Here is a 12,716-nt window from a genome sequence, read left to right as displayed (position 1 = left end):
AAGGCTTCTCAGATGTTTATCTATTTAGGTATATACATAAAGCATAAAGAAGGCGTTAGACCCTGTAATATATCATTGCAAAAGTCTTGAGTTTGGGTTAAAAAGCTATTCAGGTTCAAATATTTCCCATACCTTAGTATATAAACCTACCAATATGCGCTCCTTTGCAACATGATTCAAATCAATTGAAGAAATAATTGAAAATGAGATTTGTTTACTAGAACGTGCCACGTAGAGACGACCGGTCATCACTAGTTACATAATAATATACTTTTGGAACTATGATTGAATATCTTGAGGTACGTATTATGAAAATTAAAAAAAATGGTGAAGTAATATGTTGTGTTATTTGAATTGAATAAAGTTATTTTAAAAGTAATTTACAAGGTTAAAAAATGTTTATAAATAAAATTAATTAAAACTAATTTTTTTAATCAAATTTCAAATTCATCCATAGCCGTTACTGCCACCTGAGTGTGTCTTCTATCAAATATATTTTTTTTTGTTCTGCTTAATCACTTAAAACAAGTGAACAAAATATCGTAACATTTCTTACGATGTTTTCATCGTAAGAAATGTTACGATGAAAACATCGTAAGAAAGAAAACACCATTAATACCTGACTGACGTTTTCGTCAGTCAGGTATTAATGGTGTTCATCACGATAATCTTCTACCATTATAATAGATTGATGTTCGTATTTCTTCGTAATTTCCTATTTAAAAATTTATAATCAATTATTATATAAATAACCTTTCCAATTATAAATGGAAGGTACAATAATTTCCTCATTTCTCCCAAATAAAACTATCGAAATGTAAACCGATATACTCCCTCCGCATATTATAATTATGTAGGCGTATTCGATCCCGGCTTATAACCACTCATAGGTCTTCAATTAGTTACTAATAATGACATAGTCCGTCGCTATCCGCTTGCTAACTGTGTCGTCTACGTTAAATACACAACACCGCTATGTTTTATTCTCATGTCGAAGCTCACAAAATAATAGGATTACAAGTTTTAAAAATGTCGTCAATGTAAGTTGACACGAGACGACAGCAGTTTGTGAAGCTGTTAGTTGGTAGCACACATCGCCTTAATCCAGTGGCTTTAAGGTTACAAGACAATAAGAGTGGTTGATTGTGATTCCAAAATTATTTCATTTCAAGTACATCCGTCAAACACAAACATATTTGCCAAAATGTTTAATCTGTATCAGCACATGAAGGCGAACAATGAAGGAAAAGAAGGGAAGGAACCGGAAACAACAGGACATGATCGTTATTATCAGGAACGTCCAAGATCCAGTTACAGAAAGAAAAAACGGAAAGGTGCATGTAGAAGAGCACAGTCAGCTGCTGAATTAAATCCTGAATCCATTGCGGCAGCTAATAAAAGAAATGCATTTAAAATACGTTCTGTCTCCACAGATAAAGAAGACAGTGAAGGTATGGATATGATTAAAAGCTTTACCATAAGTATTATTTGTTTTTGTTAGTTTAACTTTACCTTTCTATATGATTTATCCCCGATGTTCTAGATAATAATTCATATAAATTAGATATTTCAATTCGTCGTAAGAAAAAATAAGTTTAAAATTTTAATATTAAAGGTAGGTATTAACAATTATTGTTGCTAATAGGAAATAATAGAAAAAACTGAAAATGTTTAATTAACATTTAGATATTCTATTTATACCGGGCTTTATGTATCTGAAATAGTTATTCGCAATAAGATTTTGTTGTAGACGAAAACTCGGATCGCACCCCATTAGTAGCTCAGAAAATAGATTATCTAGCAAAGCTATTGTTCAATAAAGCATTTATTGGATCCGGATCTGAGAAGAATTCGCCATCGGATTCTTCGGCAAAGTAAGTATCTTTAATAGATATCTTGTTTCTACTTTCTACACCTTATAGTCTTCATCTTTCAGCTTTCAATTCTTTATTTTTGTAGATATTCGGAATGTTCAATAGAAAGTGAAGTGGCAATGTCGATTTGCTCTGAATATCTTTCTAAACGGAAGAGGTAAGACTATATTTTAATTTAGCTTTAAATAATTGCTTTACGATGTTTTACAGATATACTTGTTGTAAAAAAATATTATTCAACATACAAAAGTAAAAAAGAAAATATTATGCCGATCTTTACTAGAGAGAAATAAATATAAATGGTGCTGGCTAACATTAATGTGCAAATCAAGAATCTTTCAGAAATCTTTAACGGGGCTACATTATTATATTTGAGTGTTTTTGATATTCTCCCACTAGATATTGATACAGTAGAACTTTTAATATTTTAAAGATGACTTTTAGTTTGTTCTTATTTTAAATGTTTTCAATTATTATATTTTCAGATATTCGTTATTGCTACCATTAAATTCTATCGGTTTTCGGTCAAATAAGCATTGGTTTGCGATACACGATAATTCCCTTAAAACGAAGAGACTGCTGACATTGGTGAGTAGTAAGCAAAAAAAAATGAGATTGATATGGTAAATAAGAAAGAATAGAAGAATATATATATATATGTATATATATGTATATATATGTATATATAATAATGTATTAAACTAAAATAAACTTCTAGATGAACACTTAATTCATGCCGTTAATATTGCTATAACTAGAAAATTTTTAATTTAAAATTTGTTTTGAATTAAAATTTCCTGGTACGCGTTTATATGTTCAAAAATTTATATGATCAATCAGCGGAATATGATCCCGCGATTCCGTATATTTTTTGAGGTTTTTATTAAAATCACAATAATGGAATATATTATTAAAAATAACAGAACTGCAGTGATTGCTTTGTATAAAGTAGTTTGGTTATTTTCAAGACTCTTAAAGGGGCTCCTTGGGAGGCTCCTTTGCACAAGAAGCCGACTAGATTCTGGGTTCTACAACGGCGCCTATTTCTTCCGTGAAGTAGTAATGTGTAAACATTACCGTGTTTCGGTCTGAAGGGCGCCGTAGCTAGTGAAATTACTGGGCAAATGAGGCTTAACATCTGAAAAAGACATCTTGAAACATATTCAAGGTGACGAGCGCAATTGTAGTGCCGCTCAGAAATTTTGGGTTTTTCAAGAATCCTGAGCGGCACTGTGTTGTAATGGGTACGAATCAATTACCATCAGCTGAACGTCCTGCTCGTCTCGTCCCTTATTATCGTCCGTTATGTTTTTTTTGGTTTCTTCGTCCATTATTTGGACAGGCAAAGGGTTCAAGCCCATACAGCCGTATTCATTATTTAATAATTAATTGTCAAAGCCATCTTTGCAAGATTTTATCAAAATTGTTCTTTCTAAAAAATAAATCATTTGAATGATTTTTGCTTCGTTAGGCCAAAGAAGTATAACTTCTTGCGTGCATACATTAGTACACACACACTTTTTTTTTATCAGATGCCACTAACCAGTACGTGTCCGATAGAGCCGTGTGAAAGGACCCAGGGTCTCATCATAGAGCTGCTCCGAGCTCTCCATCACCCTTATATCTACCCGGTGCTGGATCTCGAGATATGTAACGGTCACGCTCTAGCAGTTGTTCCTTTCAATTCGAAAGGCAGTTTGAAGGACTTACTATACAAGGTATTTATTATTCTTTACTTAGTGTTTGCTTTTTAAGGAATAGGTCACAATGTGGGTTGCTTATTTTAAAAAACATAGCCCTAGAAAGATAATATCCGTTTCAGAGGCGCCCGCTATATAAATATATTAATGTACTTTTCTAATTTACGCGCGTTTATGCTTGTGTTTGGCAACACGTTGTGCTCGAATATTTTATTGATTTTCGTAATGGACTTTTAGAATGACTTGTGTTTTATTTATTTATTAACAATGTAGCAATCCACAAACATATGAAAGAGTAAAATAATTATTTAAATTTGCATAAAAAAATTATATTGAAAATTGAGCGCCTCTAAGCCGCAAAAAACTTTTCAGTAGCAAAAAATAATAATCTTTCTAGGGTTAAAAAGTGTCTAAGGACTATTGTGAGCTGGACTCGAGATTGTGAGACATTTCAACGACATAGTTTGACAAATTCCTCGAATATGTATAATATAATTGATATATAATGATGATACAGACGTGGTCGCTAACTATGGGCCTGTTGAGAGAGAGTTGCCTCTCCATTGCCCTCTGAGCTCATGGATGAGAGATCTTTGCTCGGAGTTTCCGTGCGAATCAGAAATGAGGAGATCGGTAGGAGAACCAAAGTCACTAACATAGCCCAAATTATTGCGAAACTGAAGCAGCAGTGGGCAGGGCACATAGCTCAATGGACAGATGGCCCTAAAGTCCTGGAAACACCGTGCTCACCGGGGCTCATTCCATAGCTTGGTTGTACTCGCAATGTGGAGGAAAGCCACACATCCAGATAGTGGGGATGATATTCTAATTTGTAGCGTGTTGTGCGAAAGTCGGAACACTGCCCATGATAAATGCGGTAGAAGATACAATGAACTATCTGTCTAAGCAACGCTACGTAAGCGAGCCTTTCACTGAGCAACCCCACTCAAATCCAGTGTCAAAACAGGTCAAGCGCAAAATCCCCAGTTTGCCCCAGAAACCTCTTTTTTTAACTTACAAGTACTTTGCAGAACTTTAAAGAGGATGATAGTCCAGAACTAAAATGTTTGATGAAGTACAAATCTATTTTCTTCTTATTGATTAATAATATAGATCTACGTATTATGTTATCAGAGCACTTGGAGTGAAGAGTATTTAAAAAAGTATAATTCAGTCGGATCGGGATTGCCAGCTTCGCAAGTCGCTAGATTTGGGCGGCAAATTTTAGAAGGTCTATTATTTCTCAAAGACAAAGGATTCCCCACTTTTAGGCATTTACATTCTGGCAATGTAATAATACAAAATGGTGTTGCCAGGTGAGTTAAACTTATATAAGAATTCGTTTTTGCCTTTCAAATTCTCTTATGTAACGTGCTAAATTCTACAAGTGAAAAATTTGATTTACTATCTTAAAGATAAGTTAAAGTCTGTGATGTCAAAACAAAATAATATAGTAACAATTAGCTATAAACAAAATTCTAATCGTAGAGTTCGAAAAATCATGATCTGAATCGCTCACAAAGATAATAAATTAATAGAGAAGATAGATTTTTTTAACAGTTGGCACTTTTGAGAAGCCGGTGTCTGAAGTATGTAGATCCTGTTTCTCTTCAGATCTCCATGACCTCATCCGTAGAATTCAGGATCAGAAACTGTAAAAAATTACACAAAAAATTATCTTGTTATTGCAAGCCAACTGTTTTTTTAATTCATTTAGAATTAAAAAAACAGTTCATTCTAAATATATATATATATAATAATGAATTGCTGTTCGTTACTTAGTCTCGCTAAAAGTCTCGCTCGAGAATGGCTGGTCCGATTTGGCTAATTTTGGTCTTGAATTATTTGTGGAAGCCCAGGGAAGGCTTAAAAGATAAATTAATATGAAAAAATGTTCGGAATTAAATAAAAACAACAATTATGTTTTTCCTTTGATGTGTCCATACATAATTTCTATCAGAGAATTTATTGACGCACGGTTTGACAGGTCTGCTGTGAAACAATTTCATTACGACAGCAGGGTGCATAGTTTACGAAGTAATTCTTGATGTTATATTATATTATTGACAAATTCATAAAAAACATTATTTTATTTATTATATACAGAACAACGTCTGTCGGGTCAGCTAGTATATATATATATATATTTGGTAAAACACAAATGAAATTTTAAAATGTACATGTTTATAGAAGGGTAAAAGAATTAGATGGTTAGCACTTATCATTGCGCCCAATACGTTAGAACGCCAGATTTATTACCGGAGTATTGCTAGTCTTAAAATTTAATATTTTTTCTCTTTTTACAGAATATGTGGCTTAGAGAATACTCTAATAGGTGCACCACCTAAGTTTCGTTATGCAAACTCAGTCCCCTTGGAGCATGTGGAGGCTTTGTCACTTGGTTATGTGATGTTTGAAATGTGTGCCGCCACCGACACGGATATTTCAATTTTACCCGATTTTCAGGCAAATTACCCTCAAGTGAGTTGACAGCTATATAAATATAGCGTTTTCGTTTGCAAGTATCTACAAATTTTTCGTCCGCGATACAAGTATAAAAGCAATATAGCAAAGCTGTTTGCTTCAAAAGGTGCGAGGATTATCTGCACCAGAACTGATGGGTAGTACAGACAGCGGCGCCATTTTTTACCGTAAAGCAGTAGGTATTTCACAGAATAAATAGAAGTAATGTTCAAGCGTGCATTAGGTTTGAAGAGCTTGATAACTAGTGAAACATCTGGGCTTTATGTCTCAAATTGACGGAAAGTTGCGATACCGATCAAAATTTTCGAATCGGTTTTTTGTAGTGAAAATAATGAATGTAAGACGAGACGAGCTGGACGTTCAGCTGATGGTAATTTATACGCCCTGTCTGCATAGTTATGCAATGCAGTGCCGCTCAGGATTCTTGAATGACCCAACAATTCTTAGGGGCACTTCAACTGTGCTCGTCACCTTGAGATATAAGATGATAAGTCTTATTTACCCAGATATTTAACTAGCTACGGCGCACTTCAGACCGAAACACAATAATGCGTACACATTACTAATACACGGCAGAAATAGGCGCCGTTGTGGTACCCATAATCTAGCATCCTATGCAAAGGAGCCTCCCACTAGTAAACTTACAGGTGGCGTCTTCAATCGTCTAGCTATTTCCTCTCATAAATAATAGATTTATTCCTATTATATTATTCTTCGCTATTATTATTTTATTTTATTTATTTTATTTCATTTTATTTTCATAGGGTGGCTAACAGCCGTCAATACAAAAACATATATCTACATGTTTATATATAGGCCAATTAAAAGCCTCCACAAATAGGTATTAAATAGTATTTTTTTTACGTTTTTACAAATGCTTAAACTAATTAAAGGCATTACTATGTACTAGTTAACTACGCTTTTTTGCAATTTAAATTGACTTAAAGTATACATATATTATGTTGTCATTGTATTAGTTTTCTGTGACTTATATATATATACTATATGTTTCTTAACACTACCTAAACAAAAAAGATCTATTTCGGATGATTTTAGTTTGTTAAAATTATACGAAGTACGTGGTATAAAGGAGTGTGAACTATAAATAGTTTGTGCGCATGAGTGGAATATGGAGGAGATTCTTTTTTCTAGAATGTTGGTACGGTATATTGAGGTTTATTTTAGATAACAAGGTTGGACTGTCAATCTTACCCTGAGCAATTTTCATAATAGTCGTAATATCAGCCATGGATCTACGGAGTGTTAATGGTAGGAGATGAAATCGAGTACACCGAGTTTTGTAATCTGTTTTGGGAATTCTGAACTTATAATTTAAAAATCTCGTAAATTTTTTCTGTATTTGTTCAATTCTTTTACTATGTATCATATATACCGGATTCCAGATTTGACTAGCATACTCTAAATGACTACGAACATAAGCGCAAAAAATAATTTTTAATGTTTTCATTCTCTTGAAGCAGTTCGCTGAACGTATTATAAACCCAAGTGCTTGTGATGCCTTATTTGCAATATTGTCGATGTGACATTCGTAAGTTAGCTTGCAGTCAAGAGCTACACCTAGATCTGTGACACAATCGACCCGCAATAGAAATTGATTATTTATAGTATAATTAAAATTGATGATTAGCTTTTTACTGGAAAAACTTATAAAAAGACATTTAGGTATATTAAGCCAAAGCTTATTATTACTACAATATGTTGCTAGTCTATTGAGATCTTCCTGAAGGAGATCAACGTCACAGATATCGTTGATAGGCCGAAATATCTTCATGTCGTCAGCGAAAAGTAAATAATTGGAATGATGAAAGCATGTATCGATGTCATTTATGAAACAGATAAATAATAAAGGACCTAGGAGTGAGCCCTGAGGAACTCCAGAAGGTATTGTGATCCATGAGGAGGTGTAGCCATTTAAAACAACTGCCCGAGTTCTGTTTTTTACGTACGAACTTAACTATCTAAATAAGTTACCCCTAATACCAAGACCAGCAAGTTTCTGAAGAAGGATTCTATGATCTATGCGGTCGAAAGCTTTGGTGTAATCTATATACACAACGTCAATTTGTTGACCACCGTCCATGCAATCAGTTAAGAAGTCAGTGAAAACAAGTAAATTAGTAACCGTTGATCTTCCTTTTATAAAACCATGCTGTTGTTGGTTTAACACATTTTTAAGGCTAGGGTAAAGTTGATTATAGATGATGCGCTCAAACACTTTGGCAAGAAGACATAATTTTGAAATCGGTCGATAGTTTTCCACTTTGTATTCGCAATATTTTTTTTTGTATCAGGTGGTCGAAATCTTGGAAATGATATTCGGTCCAAGAACGCCGAGTTTACACGAATTGGTGATGTGTGAACTGTTTAGGAAGATTGACCTTCGAGAGATGAAAGGATCCTGTCTTCCAGTAAGTAGTACGACAACTAAATACAACTTAAAAAATAAAATATAACTGAAAAAGCTAAAGCATGCAAATACAGGGGTTTAGGCTCAGTATATGATTTTGTCCGATTCGGTGTCGAGACCCTTGGGTCCGTGGGGTCCTAGCGGTGTAAGGCTTTTTAATGAAATAGCAAAAAGGTTAGTCAACATCTAAGGAGACTGAAGAGCTGACTGCTACCTCGGACAAAGAATTAGTCTAGCTATTCAAAGGGCGAACGCTGCCAGTATCTTCAGAACCTCGCCTAAAGAGACTCCTTTTAATAATATATTTAAGTTATCATATTATATTTTTTAAGGTTTTTAGATTTCGATTCTGCTAAAATTTGTAATTATTAATATTATATATTTAAGTTAGATTTTGAATGAAATGTGAATTACAAATAAATATAATATATCTGTAATATTAATACAACTTATAAACATATTTGACAGAAATATATACACACAAAATATAATATTTTTTTAAACAAGCTATTATTCATATACAGACTTTCATAGTTCAATCAATCAACAGTAGCACTGTTGCAGTAGAAGTCCAGAGAACTTAAAAAGCCTTATTAATATGGGTGTATTTTGAACTTGAGCGACAATAATGATGGTTCAGCAATTATCTGATTAAGGCTTTATTGCTAATGTCCTATTGCCTATGGCCACATTCTAGGCAATCCAATATCAACCGCACGAGGCGTAACTGAGTGTGATAATAGTATCACATGAGTGTTTAAATACCTAATTATCAACAGTTGCATACAAGACTTTATCTACAAACATAATATGAATCCTGTATAAAAGATTCTGAAACAGTTAGCTTACTGCTAACATTAAAAAAGCCAGTCCTAGTAACCATAATAGCATCCAAAGGAGTGTTATTATGAAAACGGATGATATAATGTTGTACTGAATTTTATTACAACACTCGTTTGGATGATGTTATGGTTATTAGGAATTGGGTGTTTTAATCTTGGCAATAACTGTTTTAGAAACTTTAATAGAGGATTTAAAGCATGGGTGTGGATAAAAATAACAATAAAATGTAAGTGTAAATCTAATCTGAAAATCTTATAATTACACGAGTTTTAATCCTTCAAAAAGTGTTTCATTTAAATGTGTAACATTCACGTTAATCAAAGAAAATACCAAATGAGTCTAAAACACATCGTTATATTTCCAGAACTTTAGCCAGCGGCTATCCCATTCCTGTCTCTCCTTGCTCAGTGAAGTATCGCGACAGTCTACTTCAAGAAGCGATTCTACTCCAAGGATAAAGGGGGACTTTGTAGAACCCGGAAAATTAAATCGCGATCCCAAGCCAACAGGAATTTCAAAGAGTGATTCTTTTACTCCAGGGAATAAAACAAATGATTTTTGCCAGCCGAGGAGTTTTAGAGGAGATGTTAACCCATCGAGAGAGTTTGATGACTCCTTATTAGATGACTCTAATCAGTTTATCAAGCGAAGTGATGTTTCGACTCCCAAAATAGTTCGTTCGGATGCATTTGAAGCCCCAAGTACCCCAACGATGAGAAGGTAAGCGTGAGATAAAAAAATACCTACCAATTTCAAAAATGCATATAAATAAAAAGTTATTTTTCTCTGCAACAATTTCGAAATTGGTGCCAAGTTAAACAGAAAAATTATGATATTTAATACGTTTATTATAATATAGATAATGTAATGTATATACGAAATATATTCTGGCAGTCGTTAGTAATTATTTACCACCGAAATAAATGATCTGTAAAATAAAATTTTTCATATAATAATATATAACGCGACAACGAAAAAAGCATAAAAGGCATTTATTTTCTCAAAATTTATAAATTTAGAATTATTTTTGATGTCATTTCTAATATACTAGATACTACTACTGCCTCGGAAATAAATGGCGCTCTGAGAGAGTAGAAGCGGCGCAAGAAACTCTCCCAGCATTCCCTTTTTGCGCTCTTTTTAATGAAATATACAATATTATACTGTCATTGCTATTGCTATAAAATAATCATAATCTAGTTCCAGGCTGTCCGATCACTTATATATTCAGTTGTGGAGTAGAAGGATTTACGACAGAACCATTTTTTTAGTAAAACTTTTAAATTTATTTATAGATAATGCCTGTAAAATTACGTTCATCAAAACTATTGACTTGGATAGAAGTTATCAAAAGATGCAACTGTAAGTTGTCTTTTTCAATCTATAAAACTGTATTTGAACAAACGGATTGCAAGCGGTCTACCAATTTATTTTGTATAAAAACCAATATTCTTCTTGTTCTTTTTTTTCATAGTTATAACTTATAAGCTTCTCATTTGTAATTTGACGTAATTCCAGGAAAACGTTCCAAACCAGAATCGAAATTGAATTAAGAACACAAAACTGGTCACGTGATTCATATTAACAGGCTGACAAAAAATAACAGCCCTACTGTCACTCTTTAAATGAAATCATGACTTAGTAGCCCAACCCACATGTATCGAATACACTAATATTTATTAAGCTTTAATAACGGATTCCTTAAAATGTGATGTTTGTGGCTTGGAACGTTTTTCCCCATGGGTTTCATTTTGATGAATGTTCATGCTAGTAGATATTTCTGAAATAAAAATTTTACAAACCAAAATAATGTTCTTTGAAATTTTCAGGAGACGATACCTTCATAAGCAAGACTCAACGGATTCTTGGTGATATCTACTTTACATTACTTAGTTTATATACCTAGCTATATATTTATATTGTTATTATATTTAGTTATGTTTACTGGATAATCTACTTATTACCTACATGTTATTGTATTATATAATGTATTCTGTCAATTAAAAATATACGTTTCGCTAATTTGTCGGTTTTTTTTTGTGAAGGGAAACATTTCAATTCTCTCTCTTGAAAATCCTTTTCGCTCATATACCTGCCGTAAGTACTGAAACAAAGAAAAAAAATTGTCTACCACAAATTTTTTTTTACGTTACATTATTTTTACAGTGTGTTACTTTAAAACATTAATATAAAAACAATTTAAAATATAAAAAGCCTATTCGAAGTGGTCTCCACTGGCTGCAATACAGTCCATTAAGGCGACACTAAATGCCGGCGACCTTGAGCGATATGAGTTGACGGCTAGCTAACAAAGCTAATATTTTCAAAATTGTTGGGTCGAAAATGTAACATTTTAACAGGCGCAAACTGCTTATTGCTTGCAATCCTCATTATTGATTACTAATCTAAATAAATGTACCTACATAAAAAAGTAAAATCTATAAGAACAACTTTTATGATAGTAGTATACTAAACAAATACATGATGCCGAAAAAAAACTTGTTTAACTGCAAAAAAAACTGGTAGTTCATAATAGCTCTGGAGTGCTAACTTTAACCAACAACATTAAGCATTAGCAACCTACAAGTAAGACTTAAGGGTATGTGTAACAGGATAAAGTAGTGTTCAAAACTCCAAATGCTATATTTTCACCACAAAACTTGTCTAAAAACACCTTGTTTGCGTGTTTTCTGTTTACCCTTCGCCTTAAATGTTGAGGCCAGTTATCAATAGAAGCACGCACTCTTTCCAAGTGAAAATTCTTTACTGCCAATCGTACGGATTGTTTTTGGGACTCCAAATTATTATGGCGTTTAGAGTAAGCCGTACTCTCTAAAACCGACTATAAATCATACTCCAGCAGATTAAGATCGGGACTAGACGACGGCCAGCGTTTAGCTCTGATGAAGTCCGAAACCTTCGTTTCCTACCAAGACTGTGTTGAACGAACTCTATGACTGGGCGCCGAGTCTTGCTGGAAGGATTCTTGGTTATTGAACATGGTGTTGTTAAGGGGCTTCACTATCTTCTCAAGAATCGTATCAAGATACACTTGTTCCGCTGTTTTGATACCTTTTTCACAAAGGTATGGCTCAGTCACTCCTTCATAGCTAACAGGAGAAAAATCCGGAAATGGCAAAGTATTTATTAATCAAACAATTTTTAATGTAATTATGTATATTGTAAGGCGTGTTATATAATTGGTATAAGAATTTAATATAATAATGTAAGTAATTAAGAGCGATCTCGTCCCTACGGATAAACCTTACATGGTTTCTTGTGGGTGACTTTATATGTATTTTCTCTGTAATACTTTTGATTGTGAACAATAAAGGAAAACCAGAACTCCACCAAACCATTACTCAAGCTGGATAGTGCCCACGTTGC

At 33.4% G+C, this 12,716-nt stretch overlaps 1 protein-coding gene across 3 annotated transcripts; it reads left to right on the top strand.

The window, feature by feature from the left end:
• The first annotated feature begins 289 nt into the window (after nt 1-289).
• Nucleotides 290-11,353, top strand: LOC126973875 (slowpoke-binding protein). 3 transcript variants are annotated; one of them, XM_050821229.1, is made up of 11 exons: nt 290-299; nt 1,223-1,451; nt 1,751-1,874; nt 1,960-2,031; nt 2,360-2,462; nt 3,407-3,592; nt 4,709-4,890; nt 5,881-6,055; nt 8,371-8,487; nt 9,694-10,049; nt 11,159-11,353. In XM_050821229.1, exons 2-11 carry the CDS (start codon nt 1,226-1,228, stop codon nt 11,199-11,201), a joined length of 1,584 nt encoding a protein of 527 aa, XP_050677186.1. In that variant the 5' UTR covers nt 290-299; nt 1,223-1,225; the 3' UTR covers nt 11,202-11,353. The 3 variants fall into 3 exon arrangements, with proteins under 3 accessions (XP_050677186.1, XP_050677185.1, XP_050677188.1); XM_050821228.1 differs by lacking the exon at nt 290-299 and having other exon boundaries at nt 955-1,451; XM_050821231.1 differs by lacking the exons at nt 290-299; nt 1,960-2,031 and having other exon boundaries at nt 955-1,451.
• The last annotated feature ends 1,363 nt before the right edge of the window (nt 11,354-12,716 follow it).

The sequence above is a fragment of the Leptidea sinapis genome, chromosome 30 (assembly GCF_905404315.1).
Source record: "Leptidea sinapis chromosome 30, ilLepSina1.1, whole genome shotgun sequence".
NCBI lineage: Eukaryota > Metazoa > Arthropoda > Insecta > Lepidoptera > Pieridae > Leptidea > Leptidea sinapis.
This window is presented reverse-complemented; position numbering and strand designations above follow the sequence as displayed.

Coding starts and splice junctions, on each gene's coding strand:
- LOC126973875 (XM_050821228.1), top strand. CDS start 1,205: ATGTTTAATCTGTATCAGCACATGAAGGCGAACAATGAAGGAAAAGAA. Junction 1,452..1,750: donor AGATAAAGAAGACAGTGAAG/GTATGGATATGA, acceptor ATTTTGTTGTAG/ACGAAAACTCGGATCGCACC. Junction 3,593..4,708: donor TGAAGGACTTACTATACAAG/GTATTTATTATT, acceptor TTATGTTATCAG/AGCACTTGGAGTGAAGAGTA.